Source organism: Chenopodium album, chromosome 18, assembly GCF_948465745.1.
Source record: "Chenopodium album chromosome 18, dcCheAlbu1.1, whole genome shotgun sequence".
NCBI classification, from domain to species: Eukaryota; Viridiplantae; Streptophyta; class Magnoliopsida; order Caryophyllales; family Amaranthaceae; genus Chenopodium; species Chenopodium album.
In genome coordinates, this window is record NC_137851.1 from 14,204,799 (window position 1) to 14,227,239 (window position 22,441).

Here is a 22,441-nt window from a genome sequence, read left to right on the forward strand (position 1 = left end):
TATGAAAATTCAAAATGTTATTTACGTATCATATTTTTTTTCTTCCTCTTTAGTTTTCTAATATATTGAACTATAAAAAGTCGTTATTAGAATATATTATTTTCACATAATCCATAACGTTACATAATACGAAGTACTAATTAACATGAGATTCATAAATGATAAATGTCCTGACCTTGTTTAAGTTTTGAATCTCACCAAGTTGGGGGATGGAGGGGCAAAGGGGACCTTCCACCGAGGCCATTTGGGGCCAGGCCCCCCGTAAATTATTGTAATTAATTAGTTAATGAATAAATAACCTATATTTACTCATAAAATATTGAGTATAATGATTAGTTTTGAGCAAGAGGTAAAATATTTAAATCTAGCCCTTCTAATATTTTCGGCCAAGATCCGCCACTTTGGAGGGGGAGGGTTCAATTATTGAGATTTGCACGAGATGAGATAGGTGGTCAGGTTGGATGTAATGCAATTTTATGTATAACTAGATTTTTGCCCGAGTGATGCCCCGGGTCATTGCATGTATATTATAAATGAGGTTTTATAATAAAAATTATGTGATAAAATACAAATATATATTAAATTAGTTACATTTGTTGTAAATAAAGGAGTAGTCTAGTAAAAATAGTATAAAAATATTTACGTAAGATAAAAAAGATAATCTCACAAACAATGGAACAATATCGGTGTCTCGTGATACAATTCATTGACTTGAAAATGAATTTCCAGCGCAACCAATGTGCTCAATTGTATTCGTCGGCACGTTCTCTAAGTTTAACACACCACTTTCAGACAAAGACACTTTTGGGTGGAAGGTTTGAGTCAAGTAACTTATGCCCAATAGAGAATGTGTATAAACTATTGTAAGGATGTATTTTTGAAGTGTAAAAATCAGAAAAAAGTTTCTTCTATTTATAGAGAAACATGAAAGAACATAGAAGAGGAATCCCAAGCATCAAAGGAGTTAGGGAGGTGAATAATCACCTTAAACATCCTCATGAATGGGGGTTATGACAGTTACTTATCAAGAGAATAATGGTGGTAATTAATCATCTTAAACATATTCATAAATTGGGGGCATAAGTTTGAACATTGATGCTAACAATTCAATTTTTTTATTTTTTTATTTTTTTTTTATTTTTTTATGAATTATAGTAATTGTATGACATGGCGCCACATCATTTACCTAGTCATGATGACACGTGGCGGACTCATGTCTTCTCATTGAGTTTTAATATATATATAGATTTGTACATTCTCATAAAAAAAAATCTATCTTTTATTTCAATTTCATTGTCAATCTTTAAAATCCTACTGCCATGTAAGAAGCAAAATTTATTTATTAAGATGATAAATTGAGACTTCCTCATTTTTATGAGTTAATAACACTAGCATTTGTACACAAGCATAAATCAAATTATTGATTAAATGAGTAGGCATTTGAGGATTTCTATCCCCATTTATTCAGCGATATTGGGGTTTAAATGTTAGGTAAATTCTAATTTGATTATAGAAAAATTGAGGGATTTGCTTTTACTATAGAGTTTTTTATTACTTCCCAATTAAAGACAAGCTCATAATCATGATTTTAAAGTTTTTTTGCTCGAAAGGAAGAATGAAGGGATTATAGGTAGATGATTCAATTAAAATTGAATCTAGTTGTTTTGGTATAGTGCATGTTTTAAACACATTGAAATAATAGGAAGAGTTGAAGATGATAATATGACAATAGGCTTGGAAAAAATGGGAGAATGCAAATGGGCAATACATATTTGTAAATTTTATACAAACGAGCAAACATAATAAGAATGTGCAACAAATATTTAATGGTGGTTCATGATAAGTTAACTAACAAAAACAAAATTATTTTTCAAGGTGTATGTGTAAGATAGTATGGAGCGACTCTACCGGACTCGTGAAATACTTCTTTAAGCATGAGATCATTATATTGTTCTTTGATTTGAACAGCCAAAATACACCCCTAAATTTCCTTAATATTCTTGATTGGGAAAATATATATATATATATATATATATATATATATATATATATATATATAGAGGAAGGCTCATGTAAGAACCCTCCTCTATATAAGAACCCAATTTTATATAAGAACCAATCTCAACCCTTCATTTGTTTTGATCTAACCATCTAAAATGATACTTTAGTAATGACATTTCTGTAATTTTGAAGAGTTTTTATTTAGAACATAGAAAAAAAATTTAGAACATAGGAAAATTTTTAGAACATAAGCAGAAAAAATTTAGAACATAAGAAAATAAAATTTAGAACATAAGCAAACAAAAATTTAGAACATATGCAGAAAAAATTTAGAACATAAGAAGCTTGATTTTCGATTTATGTTCGATTTTATAACTTCATGTTCTAAATTTTTTTTGTATGTTCAAAAAAAATTTGTCTATGTTCTAAACTTTTGCCTATGTTCTAAACTTATATTTTGAGCCTATGTTCTAATTTTTTCCCCTATGCTCTAAAATCATTTCCTATATTCTTAGTATTTCGTGTATGTTCTAATTTTATGTATGTTCTAAATTTCTTTCTATGTTCTAAACCTATCTTTTGAGCCTATATTCTAAATTTTTGTTCTAAATTTTTTCCCTATGTTCTACATTTAGATTTATGCTTGATTTTTTATTTATGTTCGATTTTAGATTTTCATGTTCTAAATTTTTTTGGTGTATGTTCTAAACTTTTTCCTATGTTCTAAACTTATATTGTGAGCCTATGTTCTAATTTTTTTCCCCTATGCTCTAAAATCATTTCCTATATTCTTAGTTTTTCCGTCTATGTTCTAAATTTTTATGTGTGTTCTAAATTTCAATTCTTCCTATGTTCTAAACCTATCTTTTGAGCCTATGTTCTAATTTTTTCCATATGTTCTAAAATTATTTCTTATGTTCTAAATTATTACATTATGAATTATGATCTAATTTTTTTCCTATATACAAAAATAATTAGGCTATAAGGAGAGATCGATGATTAAGTTTTTTTTTATATAGTTATTTATAAATATAACCTATGTAGGATTCGAACCTACATCATCTATGCAGTTTGCATAGTGCTCTACCACTTGAGCTAATAGGTTTTTGGTATAGATCAACACATTACCCTCCCATATAACTATAGAAGTAGAGGAAAACGATCACATGTAGAAACTCAAATGCCTCCATTATCACTACAACAACCACCATAGCTCACAAATTACCCAACACAACTACTACAGTACTACTAGGAAGTATTATCAAGTAAATTACATCAGTCTGACTGTTGGATGTTCATCCATTGATTCCATTCCTATAAAATATAACGCAAATTTATCTACTGCAATGCTAACCTAATTTCTTACTATAATACTCTAATTTTTACATGAACTAACCTAAATGACTAAATTTGTGCAACTAACAGCAAATGCTTCGATATTATTTGCAATCTCATATGAACTCTAATAATGAACTATCAAAACCAAACATTCCAGTATATTTTTTCCACAGGTATACATGTTAAATGAAAATATCAAATTCCTCAGACAATTACAGTACAAAATTGAACAAAATTGCTGTATAAAATCAAATAAAATTTGAGTAACAAAAATATTGGAAATTTGGAAAACGTCGAACAAAATTGCAATTGAAAATTCAAACCATAAACTGGAAAAAAAATCACTAAATAAATTGCAGAAATCGAGCCCTAGAATAGCAGAAAATAAAATGTTGATGCAATTTCGAACATAAAACAAAAATCAAACATAATTGATGCAATTTCATAACAAATTCCTTAAAAAGTCGAAAAAAATAAATTAACAAAATCGCTAAACTTAAATTGCTTGAATAAATTAAACATACCTTAATTTACCAAATTGCGAGAGAAATGACTGAAAATCGCTGAAATATTATTTCAATGTGCTCTAATAATGGAGGTTTTTGGGGGTTTGAGGAGAGAGAAAATTATGAGAGAGAAAACAACGAGATGTTTTTGTGGGAGGAGAGAGAAAATTAGAATATAAATGGAGTATTATCTTATTACTAGATTTCCTTTAATCTTGACCGTTTAATTCAAGCTAATCGTACGGATTAGATTGGTTCTTATATACACTAGGGTTCTTATATAAGGAGGGGTTCTTACCGGATCCCTCTCCTATATATATATATATATATATATATATATATATATATATATATATATATATATATATATATATATATATATATATAGTTTGAAATAATTGATTCAAATATAACTCAACCGAATATTTGATTATGCAAATGCTCCCAATAGTATTGAATCAACGCACAAGGAAAGAGCAATAGCCCAGACCAACCACCGGTGTAACATCAATCCGAACAACGAACTCATTTTATTGATTTGCTACCAAAATTGAATTGGAACTCATATATTTGATCGTTGTCCTTACAAATTCGATAAACAAAAGTTTGCAGATTCCTAAGTGATAGTTGCAACAAGTGGATTGTAAAAGAAAAGTGCCAACAAAAGATATGTAGCTAAAAACACCAATAAATTTTATTACATTACATCAAACATATTTCAAACAAAAACACATTTAGTTTCCAATAATATATACAAAATAAAAAATAATAATAATTAAAAAAAAAAAAAACTTCTTTGATGTCGGAACCTCTAATAGTCGTCCATTGTATTTGAAAAAGAATAACGGGCATGAACTCTTGTGAAGTTATCACTGACACCATCAATGTGATCTCACTGAGTTGTAGATAGATATGTATTTTTCGGCTGCATTATTCCAACTGTTGTCGATTTGCATTATCTTCATTACAAGCTTTTGCCATTCATCTGGCTCTACACAAAGTAGAAAAATAAGAGTATTTATGATGTAACTAAGCTCGAGTACTTGACATATTCAAGAAAAAGAATGAAATGAGACTTTGACCCAAATGAAAATGCAAGAACTAAGGAAGTCGACGAGCTTACTATTTGAGTAGAAGGTAAATGCGCGATCCATAGCTGAGCTCAATGACTTTTCATCAATCCCTTCAAACACAAACCTTGGAGAAGAGAGCAAACAAAGGTTATCAACCGTCATTAAAGCCTACACCTATTCTATTATCACAAAAGAATGATGATTACTAGGTAATGAAAACAAACATCTTACTTAAAACCTAAATTTAAGTCTTATAATGCTGTATACATGTTGATGCGCTCAAACAATAAACAATGTATAAATTAGTTACAATATTTTCTTGATTAGTTAAATTAGCATAGTTTCATACGATGATCTAGAAGGTCTTTTACTCTCAATGCCTGTCCAGTGAGAGTTGAGAAATTTTCAAGAAAAAGTGTCTTTAGCCATTATCTAAAGCGGTTGAATTGATTGGAACGTCATCATAGAGTGCTAACAAAATCAGGCAACTCCAACCGTTCTAGTTCAGATTGGAGCAAACGTTACCATCCATTGAAGCTTCATCAATAGAAACTTACTCCCAATGATTCTGAACATTCCATTTGTGATCAAACAGCAACTTTCTTGGACATTAAACTTTAACAAGTGGTTTCTTTGTAGGAGGGGGTGATGGCAGAATTAGCAGCGCAGCTTAAATAACTTCTGATGATATCGAGCTTCCTGCTATGGACTAGGGACCCTCCCTTCACACATTTATTATTTTATACCAGCCATTCATCAACAAAATCATATTGTTCAAAGAAACTGATAAAATCACATTGAATTAAAGATAGATAAGTTTGTAGATTACCCATTTGACAAGAATTTACATACATAGAACCAAACATGAAACTAGTTCACCATCATAAAATTTAATTAAAGATAGATAAGTTTGTAGATTACCCATTTGACACCTCATGTTTAGACTGATCATCCATATCAAATACTGTATCTGCAAGACCACCTGTCCTCCTCACTATGGGAACCTGAATTGATGAGACGACTTGTCATTGCAGTTTACAAGATAAGAAATCCAATCCTCTGGATTAGTAATGACACAAAAGTAGAAGCACGCATCAATATATTCTTATAAGCCCCATAGTAGAACAGAACTGATACGCCTCCTCCAAAGATCCTATCGTCCTTACTTTCCTCAACAACTACAAACCCAAAGGCACAACACACAACATCAAAGGAGCTATCTGATTCTCTCCAATGCCAACATGAATTCAAAGGTTCTTGAAGATGGTAATAGACTATAGCTCAATCAATCTACTCTATTCTCAATCCACATACTCCACACTAATGCCCCCATTTCTTCTATTTTACTCAACGTTCAATATGACACTTTACCCTTTTAACCGTCTTTTGTGCTCTTACACAAGGAAGAATATAGTCATGTGGGATATTTTGAGGTTCAATTCGATAACATTTTCAAAGAATTCAAACTATCAACTTATTATAAAATTCAATTATAGATAATTAAAGATATTAATGGTCAAAGTTGCATATTGGCAAACATAAAAGTCAAACTTAATAAAAGAGAGTGACACAAACATGTGAAATCTTGTTAAATTCAATTAGATATTGCTGTCAAACTATCAATTTATTATTATATTTGTTTATAAATAATCATAAATATTAATAGTACTGTTTCTCAAGCTAGAAGCAAATGAAATTCAAGACTCAATTTGGCACATGCAAGGTATATCTATCCTTTGAGGTACATAATCTGTTATGGACTGATTTTCTGGGTTTATAATTCTGATAAGGGCCTGTTCACATTGACTAAACTGAACTGAACTTATTAGAGCTAAACTGAACTGAAATGAATATTTTATAAGAGAAGGAAATTAGGAGTTGAGCTGAACTGAACTTAACTTAACTTAACTTATTAGAGCTGAACTGAAGTGAACTTATTAGAGCTGAACTGAACTGAAAATAATCGTATGAGAACAGGCCCTTAATATTGGTAGTAAATAAAGATTTAATCTTGAATTTTGATTGATAATGTTGAAAGGTTACAAAAGGATAGGTTAATAGCTTTAGGCTATCACTCTCAAGATGGCGACTCTCTAAGGTTTCCCTTCCATACAAATTTCTGCCTACCTTTCCTCTAACACTACTCATACTACTTATACTAAGATGGTCAAGGATGAACTTAAGGCTTAACATGTGAAACTTAGCTAATATAGAAAAACATAAATAAACATCCTAGGACTAAGGTTGCTTTCTTTCCTTCTCCTCTTCTTAATTAAATTTGTCTTCTACTTAATTGGAGTTGTCTTGCTTCCTAGAACTGCTCTTTGTTGCTGCTGCTTGTTGATACCCGTGTTTGACTCTCTAGCATAGACCCGCATAGAGAGTGGTTGACCCGTACTAAAAAATTACCCCCCAAAGCCGGTCTATTACATAATCACTTATTGTGAATATATCAAACAATAGATCTAAAACCAAGATAAAGAGACTTATATTCTTGAGAACATACCGCTCCATAGCGCATACCAATCATCTGAGCAAGGCCACAGGGCTCGTATATGGAAGGAACTAAGACCATATCTGCAGCTGCATAGAGCATATGTGACAACTCCTCACTGCAAGAGAAACAAACCAAACAGCTGTAAGCACCTAGATTTTGCACCAACAGGCACAATCCATGTACAATGATCATTTGCAATGTATGTTAATCAGACTGTGGTACTAAAGTCAAACACGGATCCGTGTCCAAGTGTCACACTCAGCTACTTTGTGAAAAATTTCCATGAATTTGAACTAAAAGGAAGTGTCTTAAGTATCCTAATCATGTACGAGTGTCGAGGGTCTGACACGGGTACTTGAGGTGAAATGAAGAGTCAAAACATCCAACAAAATTGAAATTGCATAAATGATCAGATAAAATTGAGCATCCAACAAAACATCCTCATTTATGTGCTTGCACTCATTATATTGGTCAACAACCACCGTTGAGGATAGCTAGCCTGATCACCACTTTGGTGGAACATTCAATATTCTGTTCAGTTTAAATGGTATTTTCTACTCACATAAAACTCTTGAGGCCTCTTCCTTTTGAGCCACCCAACATTCATACGATGAACAACATATTCATTAATCTCTGTTGGCCCCAATCAATCAATCAATCAATCAATCAAAGCCTTAATCCCAAAAGTGGGGTCGGCTAACATGAACCAAATTTGATTATTCCGTGTAGTCATCAACATAAATCTTTCTCCTCCATCCCTTACGATCCAAAACTTCATCCTCACGTAAATCCATGCACTTCATATCCTTCCTCACTCCTTCCAACCAAGTCATCTTTGGTCTCCCTCTTCCTCGTTTAATCCCTCCATGGTCCCACTCTTCCACTCTTCGCACCGGTGCACCCTCGGGTCTTCGTCTTACATGTCCAAACCAACGCAGACGATTTTCCCTTAATTTATCTACAATGCCCGCCACACCTACTTTCTTGCGAATAACCTCATTTCTGATTCTATCTCTTAAAGTGTTTCCACACATCCACCTTAACATGCGCATTTCCGTAACCTCCATCTTTTTAATATGCTCTTTCTTAGAAGCCCAACATTCTGTACCATAGAGCAACACTGGTCTTATGGCAGTCCTGTAGAATTTTCCCTTCAACTTTAAGGGAATGCTGCGGTCGCATAACACTCCCGTGGCCGCTCTCCATTTAAGCCACCCTGACTTAATCCTGTGGGTCACGTCTTGATCAATGTCACCATTCTTCTGGATGATCGACCCTAGGTACTTAAAACATTCACTCATGGTCAAATCCTTTCCATCCAAACTCACCACTTCATTGCTTGTCCCCCTCTGAGTGCCAAAACGACATACCAAATATTCAGTCTTACTCCGACTTAGCTTAAACCCTCTAGATTCCAACCTTTGCCTCCATTGCTCCAACTTGACATTAACCCCATCCTTAGTCTCATCCACCAAAACGATATCATCTGCGAACAGCATACACCATGGAACCTCATCTTGAATTGGTCTAGTTAATTCATCTAGAACCGTTGCAAAAAGAAAAGGGCTTAATGCAGACCCTTGATGCAATCCGATTGTAATAGGGAAATCTTTTGTCAACCCTCCGCATGTCCTCACATTTGTTGACACATCCCGATACATATCCTTAACTAGGTCTACATACCTTCGTGGGATACCTTTCTTCAACATTGCCCACCAAAGTATCTCTCTTGGCACCTTGTCATATGCCTTCTCTAAATCAATAAAGACCATATGAAGATCTTTCTTCTTTACCCTATAAAACTCCATCATTTGTCTTATCAAATGGATTGCCTCCATAGTAGATCTCCCAGGCATAAAACCAAATTGGTTATCTGAAATGCTTGTGCATGCCCTCAACCTTTGTTCAATCACCCTTTCCCACAACTTCATAGTATGGCTCATAAGCTTAATTCCTCGATAGTTAGAACAATCTTGAGCGTCTCCTTTGTTTTTATAAACCGGGACCAACGTGCTCTTCCTCCAATCTTGTGGGATCCTTGTAGCCGTCCATATCTTGTTGAAAAGGTTTGTTAACCAATCAATACCAATCTTACCCAAACACCTCCACACCTCTATCGGTACCCCATCAGGGCCAACCGCCTTCTTAGGTTTCATCTTCCTCGGTGCAATCTCCACCTCTACTCTCCTAATCCTTCGCACATACTCCATGTTGATTTCTTCATCACTCATAGAGGTATCTCCTATCACAACTCCATTACTTCCATTAAATAATTCATCGAAGTACCCCTTCCACCTGTCCTTGATGCCCTCCTCTTGCACTAGGACCATTTGGTTCTTATCTTTGACACACTTCACCATGCCAATATCCTTCCTTGCCTCTTGTCTTCTCTTTGCCATCTTATAAATGATCCTTTCTCCCTCCTTGGAATCAAGCTTTTCATAAACCTCCTGATATGCCTTTTCTTTTGCTTGGCGAACAGCTGCCTTTGCCTTACTCTTAGCCTCCTTATACGCTGCAAAGGTTTCATCACTCCTACATTTTCCTAAGGCTTGATAGCATTCCCTTTTTTGCTTAATTACTGCTTTCACCTCTTCATTCCACCACGAAGTATCTCTCTGTACCGAAGTTCTTCCCCTTACTTCCCCTAAGACCTCTTTGGCCACTCTTAGGAAACAGTTCTTCATTCGTAGCCAAGTCTTGTCCGGATCCACCTCTCCATCCCAATCCGCTTCTTCAATTACCTTTTCTGTAAAAACCTTAGCTTTTGCATCCCTTAGGGTCCACCATCTTATCCTTGGTTCTTCTTGTCTAACTTTTTTCTTCGCCTTCTCTTTCAGACGAATAGTCATTACCAATAGCCGGTGTTGGGTGACCACACTCTCCCCTGGGATAACCTTACAGTTTATGCAACTTTGTCTATCTATGCTCCTTGTGAGCAGGAAGTCTATTTGAGTTGCATTTGCTCCATTCCGAAAAGTTATCAAGTGTGAATCCCTCTTCTTAAACCAAGTATTAGCCAAAATTAAATCATATGATTGGGCAAAATCCATAATAGCTTCACCACCGGCGTCCCTCTGCCCATACCCAAAGCCTCCATGGACACTCTCATAGCCATCTCGGCTCGCCCCAACGTGCCCATTTAGATCCCCTCCAATATATAACTTCTCTGAGTGGTGGACACCCTGCACCACCTCGTCTAGGTCCTCCCAAAATTGTCGTTTCTCTTCTGCATCTAAACCCACTAGGGGAGCATAAGCACTGATAACATTCACAATCTCCTTGCCACATAGCAACTTCAGCCTTATCAACCTATCGTTCTTCCGATAGACCTCGATCACCTCTTTTGCCAACCTCTCATCGAGAACCACACCAACTCCGTTCCTAGCTCCACCATTCCTTGTTCTGTGGCTCGTTTCTTGCCCAACATACCATACCTTATACCCCAAAACCAAGCCTCGAGCTCCTTCTCCTGTCCATCTTGTCTCTTGGAGGCACATGATGTTCACGCGTCGTCTTTTCATTACTTCTACCAATTCTGCTGATTTTCCCGTAAGAGACCCCACATTCCAAGAACCAATCCGCAAACTAAATTCTTTTCTCCCACGCTCCCTCCTGATCCCAACTCCAAGCCCTTGATTATTTGACACCACAATTGGGCAATATGGCGCGTCGCTTCTGGGCGACGACCTAGCAACCCTTACATACTTATCACTGCACCCGGGTCTGGGAAGTGCAGCGCGTCGCTCAGTAGGGAACGCCCCAATGGCACGCCCTTGCTCATTTGACACCACACTCGGGCAATGTGGCGCGTCGCTTCTGGGCGACGACCTAGCAACCCTTGCATACTTATCACTACACCCGGGTCTAGGAAGTGCAGCGCGTCGCTGAGTAGGGAACGCCCCCACGAAAATATCTGTTTGGCTCATGTCATGGGATGTGACGAAGTTTTATACTGGCTGTCACTGGCCTACCGTAACCCTCCTCCTTTATCCAGGCTTGGGACTGGCAGCGGGAAACCCAAAATGCAAAATGCCTTTTCCGCTCTCAAGTCATGAACAAGAGTGTGAATTTAAAATTTCACCATCATTGTAAAATTACCTATAAATCAGAAGGATCCGAATGCTAGGACCTTGGTTATGCTGCAAGGGAAGGATAACACTAGTTAGCTCCTTATATGCTTAACATTCCATGGGTAATTTCAAGAATTAATACTTCAATAGGCATGCAAATAAATATTTTTGAGCTAAGAATCTTTAAAAGGAAAGTGCAGAGAAGTTTAAACAGTGGACTCTACAACAATACATATGACTACAATAAACAGCATGTTATCATCTCTTCAGTAATGTTGCTGTTTCAGCCCGTATCATTCCTTTTTTTTCCCTTATAGAAAGTTGTGACACCTACTCAAAAAATGCAAAAGAACTAGCACATATCCTGTTCAAAGTATGAGTCTTGGAAATACATGAAGAGAGCAACAAATTTAAACCGAAGTGCAAATTACAAAAGGCATTTTCCAATAGAATAGTACAAAAGTACATACATGATGCGTAAAAAAAAAAAAAAAAAAAAAAAAAAAAAAAAAAAAAAAAAAAAAAAAAAAAAAAAAAAAAACCACCACTTAATGAAAACTGTATGAAGTATGTAGCTATGTAAAGAAAACGAAGGAGAAGTTTGCAATGACATAGCCAGTTTAAGTGCCTAGAAGGTAACAGAACAGACACTTCTCTCATTCCTGATTCTCAATAATAAACAGCAAAAATTGATTAATCCTAGCAGCTTCAAACATATAAGTTTCATAAGCAAGACCACATAAAGGATGTTAAAAAATAACATATCATGGTCCAATTGAATTAATTACAGACTAAGCCTGTTTCACTATTCGGTTATTTCAAATTAATATTCAACTTTCAGAAAATCCAGATTACGACTTTCAAGTGATTGTGGTCATTACCAAAGTCGCAAGGCTTTCAAATTCCTTTTCCACTTGAACATTTGAAGCTCTTCCCAGCACAACCATCTGTCCACCCTATAAATAAGATATGAATTTCAATCAACATTCAAATTAATATCCTAAAGGCATCTTATGAGTTAATGAGGTAGCCAAGAGTTCAAATATATGAGAAAATAGAAACTGAACAAAACATTCATGCAAAGAAATACTTACAGTACATTAAAAATTCAGAGAACACACAGATGTTCGGGAAGACCTTTATATCAAAATACAAATCTTATGAGGATATATAGGTTAACCTTTGCAACAAGAATGTACAGGTTGATTAAAAGGACTAGCACCAAATATGAATTCAATTCACAATGTACAGCTGTCCATAATTTGGGTTGAATAATTAATAGGTCAAATACACAAAATCTAAGTCATACTGTCGTTTTTTTTTTTTTTGAAAGACCAAGTCATACTGTCATAGTGAGCAATAAAAAGAGGGTTTTGTTTTTGTAACTCATAGCAAGAATAGCTTTTGAGCTGTGCTACAAACTGTTTAACAATCTCAAAGTCTTTTGCACAAAGGTCAAAAGGACAGCTAGAGAAGAGAGGTCTCATTGAACAGATGAAAAGCAACAATGCAACAACCAACAAAAGCATTATAAAGAAACAATAGTGAGGTAGTAAGACTTACTAGTTCTTCAACATGTTTAATAGCATGGCGTATCAAATGAAGACCTTTCTGAGCAACCAAACGTGTGATGCAGACAACCAATGGTATCTTGCCTTTCACATGGGTATCATATCCAACAGATTTAATGGGCAACCCAAGTCCTCTTTGGACGTACTCTTTGCATATGGTCTTCCCGGCAAGACTTTGTGCTGCCAAATAAATCAAAAAAATGCATCAGATAAGAAAAATAAGGAGAAAGGTTACAGTTCTCCAGTTCATTTTACCCTACAAAGTCTTAAAAGCTATACCACCTTCTTGATGAATTTAAGCAATTCGTATATTATTTTATATTTGTAAAGAGCTGCCCTGCCCCCTTGATAGTGAACTAGTGCCAACATGTAAAAAAAATCATAAGATAACTGCAAGTAGGACTTCTATGATCAAAGTAGCAAAAAAGAAGTGACAAGAGTCAGCATTTAAATTACAGTCAGGTGTCTTTACTTTTTTTCTCTTTCTGCAGAATGAATTTTTTTTTTTTTTTTACTAATTCAACAAAGATGATTATGAATATATCAAAGTCTAAAAAAGAGTCCAATGATCGGTTTCTTTTTCCTACACAACCTCTTTGATAGGTTGCCCCAAACCTAACCTTTCCCCCTCCCACACCCCCGCTGCAGACCCCTTCTCTTCACAATAATTAGTACCCGCACATTAACAAAAAATGGTAACAACCTTGTTTTGAGGGAAGGGAAAAGACGACCAACGGTCAAGAATCATGCAATAATTTCACTCCTTTGGGTAGAGGAGAGGAGGATACTAGAGAGAGGACCCCATTTTTTACTTATTACCATCAAACTTAGCTGGCAGGAAAGGATCAGTGGCTGGGTTCCACAAGGAAGTATCTATGCCATTTAAAACACCATTGTACCTGCATAAGGAAAAAATATTGTTATGTAAGCGAACAAAGACCTTAGTGCATTGTGAAAATTATGAACCATGGAATGATGAGCCATAATCACCTAATCACCCCCTAATAACCCCCCCCCCCCCACCAAAAAAAAAAAAAAAAAAAAAAAAAAAAAAAAAACTGAGTGTTAGAAACTACATTCCATGTACAAGTCCAACAGTCCAACTTAGTCTAAACCTCTGAGATTCTTAGTCTAAACTGCGCCGGTGAGACTCTTGCCTTGATAAAGGATGAGGATTGTGGAATTATTGTGACAGCTAGCGTAAAAAGTTAAAAACCCCATCACATCTCATAATCATGTACCTTGATGATCTTCGGTTCCCCTCATATTTATTTAGAGTTCATGTGTTTTTGTAAAACTTCTAAGTTCTAAGACATCTTAAATTTATTATCTATGTTCATATAAAAAAAATATATACTCGCATTAGTTATCGACTTATCGTGCATCAACCCATGTTAGACCTGGGAAGAATAGAGGGAACACGTTGAACAAATACTTGACAGACACATGAAACAGCTGCACAACAAAGGGACAACTAAAGATGTTAACGATACACTGAAAAACTTACTTGTCACGATATTTGATCAGAATACTTGAAAGCCAACCAGAGCCGAGTGTTTCCTTCAGATACGATGGTGAGACTGTACTGGAAAGGAGGGAGCAAAAATCAAGCACGTTAACAAGGTAAAAGCTAATATAAGACTTTGCAAGGAAACTATTCCAATATCAATTTCACTACAATTACATAAAAAACTCTTCCAGCATTCATCTTTATTCCAACAATTCTCTCATTCTCTGAAACATCATGTAACTCACTAAGCTAAAAATCAATTCATGTCAAAAAGACAAAAACTCAAGATCCATGCCTAAGAGCCACCCAGCTTTAGCCCAAAAAATGTAACTCCTACATACATGAGTCAAAATTAGGATATGAACCAAAAAAAAATCTTTATCAAATCATGCAGATTTAGGATCCAGGGATGGGAGAAAAGGAAGCCGTAATGTAGAATTTCCAACAAGATCTAGTTAGATATATCTGCTGTAATATCGGCCTCATATTTCTCTTTTAAGTGAGAATTATGTTTATAGAACTAAAAGTAAAGCAATCAGTTCAAATGTCATACAAACAAGAATTCTCATATCAATGGCAGTTCTAAATGAATACAAAAGGATATATTTCTAGCCCATCAATAGGTGTGAATTGTGTCCACTGCAATGTGGAACTTATTCTGATCATAACTGAATTATAAGAAACTAGAATGCTTAAACCTCCAGAATGAAAATTTCAAAAAAAAAAACAATTGTCAAGCATTTCTTATTTTTACAAGATAAGCTACTTACACAACTGCATTGCTGTATACAATACCCCCTTTGAGTAAGCTCAACCTCTCTGGATTGTGTCCAATAGTTCTGTCATCCACAGCCTGAAATAATGAGCAGGAAAGAGTTTCAACTTGTTTTGTTAGAAGCAAAATAAAATGAGGTTTCACACAAGCACAGAAATAATGAAGGAACTTATTCAGTTACTAATCTAGTTCTCTGTATCAATTGGGCAGAGTAAATAAATGGATGAAAAATCACCTCCATCAGGAAGTCACCTTTCCTAAGTAGCAATATGCTGGCTACCCAGAGTTCCAATATAATATTAGCACTACTGCTATTATAAATTAAGGTTATACTAATTAAGTAATTATAGTAGCAGTACATGTAAATATCTAATCTTGAAATTTAAAAAAAAAAAAAAAAAAAAAACAGAACAGTAATAATAATAAAAATAAGCACATCTTACAAGTAATTTTGCATGTAGTAATCAGCTGATATAAATAACTATGCTCTAATGTCTTTTGATTTTTTGTAGTGCTTTATATTTTAATCTTGCTAAAATACTTAGTACCTAAAATGGAAATTATTACCCTATTATTTATATTATTGATTAAATTATTAACAATATCACAGTTAATATCTGAGCTAGCTATGTAGCTAGTAATAGTAATAATAATAATCTTATAATTATTATATGGGATATATATTCTGAAACTAAGTCTGATTCATCTGATTTCTGCTAATCCTAGCTGATTTATTCTTATAATCTTATAGCTTTATAGGTATGGGCTCAAAAAATCTTATTATTGAAATTTGGTTTGATCCAATCTGTTAGTAACAAGATCCTTAAAATAAGATGATAAACAAACCCTAAATATGCATCTATTATCAAACAAAGTTGACAATCCAACAAAGTAAAAACACTTTTTACTGACTCAGCTTCTAATAATGCATGTTATACTTTTTATGGGAATCTAAACTACTGTAAACATAATATTCACCTTGTCAGTAGTAGCATAAACATCTCCATCAAGACCGGACTTCCCAAATTGCTCTTTACTGCCAATACGAACATATAAACACAGCAAGACATCAAGAGAACTTAACAAAGCTATAAGCAATAAAATTGTCAACATGATTATCAACCACACAAACCGCAGGTTAATTAATTAAGGCTTCAAACTTTCACCCCAAAACCCCTTATCTATAATTGTTTGACCTTATCTGAATTTACCTAAACTGAACTTTTTTTTTATAACATACATGATATCCCTTACAAGATAGCCTAAACTTACCTCAATTTTTGAACCTAATTTCTATAAAAACTCTTTTTTTTTTTTTTTTACTTTTTAATAGAGAATAGAGGCGGCCTTGGTTTTTTAGATGAAAGTTGACATAGACATGAATTCATCCAGTCCATGTAAATCAAGTGCTAGATTTATAAACATATTCTTGAGAATTATTAATGACAATCCAATGATTGCATCGTATTAAAAGTCAAACACTGTCACCCTATAACAAACGGCCAACTCCCAAGCATGACACAAATGCAGTCAGAAAATCAAACTTTGGTAGATTTTGTCTACCATATCACACTCAGATACATTAACTCAGGGATTTCAGAGCAAGCAGCAGAAGAGAATTTGGACGTGTGAATCCAAAGTTGGTCACACTCTGCATTTTTGACATATTGGTTAAACAAAGTATCATTGGAATTCTCCCTATTCAAGCACACAACAACAGCTTTCCTTACATCAGTTCACAATTCCATTCCACATGTACAGAAATCAATCTGCAATTAGAGTATCGATAATGATTAAACTTAAGAGCATATTCACTTAGCACCGACTACAATGCTAGAATATTAATTTTTTTATATTTTTTGAATTTAGGCTAAATATTTGATTTAATCAAAGGCAATTCCATTGTTTCCCTAAAAACTGTTTTCATTGCACAAGAATGCTGAACTTATTGGTACAGAGTATTAAGCACAAATTTTTTTTTTTATTTTTTTTTTAAAAAAAAGGCTTTCTGGTAACTACAACAGTTTCCAACTTGGGAGGTTAAAAACAACAGCTGACACTCATTCCCATAACTATTCTACTCGATCTTGCTTCAATTTGATTGCTTTCTATTCTATAGAGTCAACTACAAATAATATATAGGTAGTGTGATACATGTCAATAACTACTTTTGTCCAAGAATATACAAAGTGATTGCACACAAAGAACAGGTTAAAAATACAGTTGGCCGCCCTCACTTCTATAGCTACATAAGGGTATAGTGGCATACCGACATTCTCCATAATGCTCCATGTTGTGGATTGTCAATACTATTCTTGGTTTCTGAAAAAATGTAACACATCAAATGGAAAATATTTACAAGATCAACCAAAAGGAAACCCCTTTCAATAACAAGAAGAAGACGGGAAAAAAAAAAAAAAAAAAAGTAATAAAGTAAATTTTTTGATTTAAATAAAAAATACATACTACATACTGTATAAATTTTTATTTTTACTACCTTATGTTTACCAATTTTGGATTTAATGCCTTTGGAATGTTCTTTTCAATTTTAATTTTTCCTACCTTTTGTTCATCAACTTTTCAAAAGTCTGTACCTTGGGATGAATTCCTTAAAGTACTGCAGAGTTAGTACACACAATCACAAGGTAACAACTTTGAAGAGTTAACAAACAAAGGGTGATAAAATCTATAATCGGTGAACTGTACTTCAAAAAAAAAAAAAATTCTTTTAAAAAAGTACTTCATAACATACAATAGATAATCTATGTCCTTGCCTTGAGTGAAAGGAGATGATACATATCCCAATAAAATAAGGATAGTCCACTTGTCTGCCATTCATGTACATGGATTATATCTGGCTGTGTACCAGTCACCTGTCAGAAGTCATGACAAAATAGCTAGTTAGGACATCGGAATGAATTCAGATGGCAACTATGGGCTGCAGTATGAAAATACCATTTGAATCCAAAACTTAATAGTGATTAAATTGAATATGTGATAGTATAAGAATTCTCAAGAGACGAGCGATAACTTCAACAAAATGAAACTAGTTTTCTCACAAACTAAGCAAATCAATGAGTCAAATGATCACTAGACAAACCTGCATGTACTCAAGGCAGGCACGACAGAAAAACAAATATGCCTCCAGCTCATCATATGAACCTCCATATATTCTCTGGCCTTTAAAGAATTGATTGGCTGGTTCAATTAAAATGACAGGAATACCTGAAGCTACAGCACGATATGCATTTGTTTGAACCCATTTGCCATCATGGTATGAATCATATGTGCAGATTAAGTTGAATTCAGTCATCTGCTGCTTTGGAAGACACTCATAGAATGGAAGCATAATATCCACATTATGACCGCGTGACAAACATGCACGAGCCAGTCCAGTTACCACATCTCCTAGGCCTCCCACTTTAGCTATGGGTGCCATTTCAGCCGTAACATGGATTACATGCATAAGATCTGAATCCTTGTCCACACTAAGAGGAGCTTCTATAGTCACGTCAGATGTAGTAATGCTACTTTCCCAAAATGGGATTTCATCATCAGGTGAAGGCCATTTAATGTTTTCTAACGTTAAACCAGGTGATCTAGCCACTCTCATAGTACCCACCTATGGATGGAAAGAGCCAAAATGACAAAAATAATCAAACGCTAAAACCTGTCAAATTCATGGCTGAAGAAAGAAGAGAGTTGTTTTCAAAAGGCATGTTAAACCTTTTTTTTTTTTTTTTTCTTTTACACTATTGTACCTTAATAATAATAAGACCACCTATTATTTTTTATTACTACATGAAATTAAAACAATACATCCTCATGAAATTACTTAAAACCAAAATGTTGTTTACACAATAAAATTGTACAGAGCACAAACGAACAAAACCTTCCAAATCCACGATAGAGAATTCAGCTTAGACAAAACCCCAAAAAATACCTAACTTCCAAATAAACAATGTCATCAAAATTTTTAAATTACCAGCAATATATAGTTCAAAATTTGTTGCCACATTTCTACTTTTCAATCCAAAAACTTTTGTCTCCATAAAAGCTTTATAAAGATCAACCCTCACCAAACACCTCAAGCACCATCCAAAATTATCATCCATCTATAAAGCATCGGAGCTAAGGCCTCCTACTTTGTAAAAGTGATACAATGACTTTTTTTTAAAAGCCAATAGGCCTCCAATCTATCAAAATTTGAGACTTGTCAATTCAATCAGTTGAAATATATTAAATCTTGTTTTACTTCCGTTGCAAATGACGTGCAATATTTAATGCCACACATTATATGCAACAAATGTTTTCTATCTTTATATATTGTCACTTCTCTATATCTCTCCATTACTTTTTTTTTTCTCTCTATTTAATACTCACAAAGAGATTTTTCAAAAACCTTTGTTGTATATAATAGAGATAGTATAACTAACACGATATATATATAAATCTTCACATTAGAAGCTAAAACAAACAGGTATATTTCCATGAATTCCAGGCTAAGTTATTTTCACCTAATTTTTCACTCATCTAAACATATTTTAATTGCATATTAGACATAGCCCTTATTTCACGTGTACTTGTAGAATCTAAACTTATATTATCTGAAATTCAGTGCTTGTTTGAACTTATTAACCAATATTTGAACTCATCTGAAGTTGTTGTCTGTGGTATAAGTAGAATTAAGTATCAACCTAGCGTTAGAGCCTCAAGAGAGCCTTTATTGGCTAATAATTCCTGAAGAAGAAATTATGCAGACAAGCCTAACCCTATTCCTATCGGCCTGAGCATGCCCCTCCCTGATGCCTTACCGCCTGATGGCTAAGTGAATCAAAGTTCTTCTATGATAAACTTTTTTCTACTTCATGCCATTATCACACAAAGGCTTAATTTTACAGTTCAACCCAAGTTTAAATTGGCACAATTGTCACATTCTTACATTCAAAAATCAAAAATATCTCTCCTTATGTAAACATGAATAATATTATGCTTCTCTATCATCATCCAGAATTCAATGTACAATGTTAATCTCTCTTTTCCTAAGTGTCTTAGTCTTTTTTGAAATATAAATAAAGAAAACTAAAAGAAAAAAAATTAAAAAATCTCACAGAATTAAACCTTACTGTATAATATAAAAACCAGTGAACTAAATTGACATCTTTCCACATCAATAAACAATCCCTATATTATAAACTCCCAAAGCAATAAAACAGATCAAAAACAACCCCATTACAAATAACCATTGAAACATACAAATTACAATAAATTTCCCAAATCACAGCATCAAAATTAAACAAAATTAAAAAAATTTACCTGAAAAGGATGATGGGTATTGTGAAAAAATGGGAAATTGATGGAAAAGGCAACATTTTTCTTGATTAAAAAAGTGAATAATTTAGTGGGTGACTTAGAAATTAGTGGGTTATTGTGAATTAAACAGGAGGAAGAACTCATAATTTTCATAGTTTCTGGTGCCAAAAATAGCATTTAAAGTAAGAAATAATTGAGTTGATTTTAATTGCACTCTCTGTTTGTTGGTGTATTAATGAATGAAACATTTCAAGGAAATGAAACAAAACTAGGAAAGGAGTATATCCCGTGAACGGTTCCATTTTGGCCAGGTGCATGACGTTGATTTTTTGAAAATGCGGTTAGAGTTAGAAGATCCGCAAATATTTGTTGCATCTGCACTACTCTCTAGCACATGCACATCACATTGGTATATGTTAGACGTACGAGGGGTTTGTCACATTTTATTGTTTTTAATTCTGAAATTTTGCTAGCCGTTGAGCACTCGAGCATAAATTAGATAAATGCCACCTTGCTTTCTCGGAAAAAAAAAAAAAAAAAAAAAAAAAAAAAAAAACAAGATAGATGCCACCTTGGAAAACAAAGTTCACTTATCAACAAGTTAAAATTGTAATATTGCAGATAGTATCAATTTTAAAGTTGTCCTAAAATGATCAATGTTACCTCAATATAAAGTTACTTGAGTGAAAATAAGGGTTTGTTCCGATTTACTGAAAACAATTGAACTGAAGTGAGATGAACTAAATAGAGTTGAAATGGATTGTTTATGAGATAAGGAAATTAGGATTGAACTGAACTGATTGAAGCTGAACTGAACTGAAATGGAATTAAGCTGATCAGAACAGGCCCTAAGAGAGTTTAAAAACTAATGAAATATGGCCCCTTTATTGTAGAATGTGTCTCCTAACAATGAAATATATTACGTGAAACTGCATTGATAAATCATCAGGTGTTTGATAGGGCTTACATGCCTAAGCGCACGCAAAATACTTTAAGTCCAAATACTTCCTTGTTCCTTAGCCCAAATATGAACCCACTTGAATTCTAAACATTTGAATTCTTATATGTGTCATATGGTTGGATAGCCCTTGAAATAGGTTTCCAATAATCTATCATGAATCCAATTCGATTTCGATTTAAAATAAAAAAGATAAGAGCAAAACACTAATATCAAGCCCAAGCAAACACCCTTGCACCCTTTTGGCTATATCATAAAATACATATAACATATTGATCTTATTAAAATTGGGTTGGAAAGTATACTTCTAAATCTTTCAACGATATAGTGTATGTATATTTCAATTTTGGGGCCAAAAGTTGTGAATCTTTCAAAACACTATAGAACCAAAAGTTGTGTACAACACTAGGAACTAACGTATAACTATAGCATACTACGTTGATTACTCAACGTTGTACATTGTCTTTATCATAATGTATTGGTTTTTTAAATGTTGTACACCTTTTTTCAAAATTTATTCATAATCAAATAATATTCCTCGATCGACTTATTTCGTACTTATTTCTCCTATGAATACCCCTTTTTCTACCTGATTTGAATATAAACTATTCCTTATCAATTATCCTTATCACATACTATGTTACCTTCCCTAAGCCCTAAATGCTCCCTAATTTCTATTTTTCCTTCAATCAATTCGAAAGTTCATTACAAGACTTGGAATTGGTCCTTAATTCTAAGGCATAATCAATTCGAATTTTATGGGTATTACTAACAGTTTATTCATGATGTAGCCTTCAAAGTAACACAATTTAAGTATGTAATTTCT

At 33.9% G+C, this 22,441-nt stretch overlaps 1 protein-coding gene across 1 annotated transcript; it reads right to left on the reverse strand.

Annotated features, from left to right (window-relative positions):
• Positions 1-4,436: 4,436 nt before the first annotated feature.
• On the reverse strand, positions 4,437-21,026 carry LOC145593151 (uncharacterized). Its single transcript, XM_081649657.1, has 15 exons — positions 20,661-21,026; positions 18,445-18,966; positions 18,119-18,217; positions 17,614-17,666; positions 16,323-16,380; positions 15,340-15,422; positions 14,567-14,644; positions 13,879-13,958; positions 13,052-13,239; positions 12,370-12,444; positions 11,517-11,557; positions 7,425-7,530; positions 5,840-5,922; positions 4,969-5,042; positions 4,437-4,836 (listed from the first exon to the last, which is right to left on the reverse strand). Exons 1-15 carry the CDS (start codon positions 20,832-20,834, stop codon positions 4,727-4,729), a joined length of 1,824 nt encoding a protein of 607 aa, XP_081505783.1. The 5' UTR covers positions 20,835-21,026; the 3' UTR covers positions 4,437-4,726.
• Between the last annotated feature and the right edge of the window lie 1,415 nt (positions 21,027-22,441).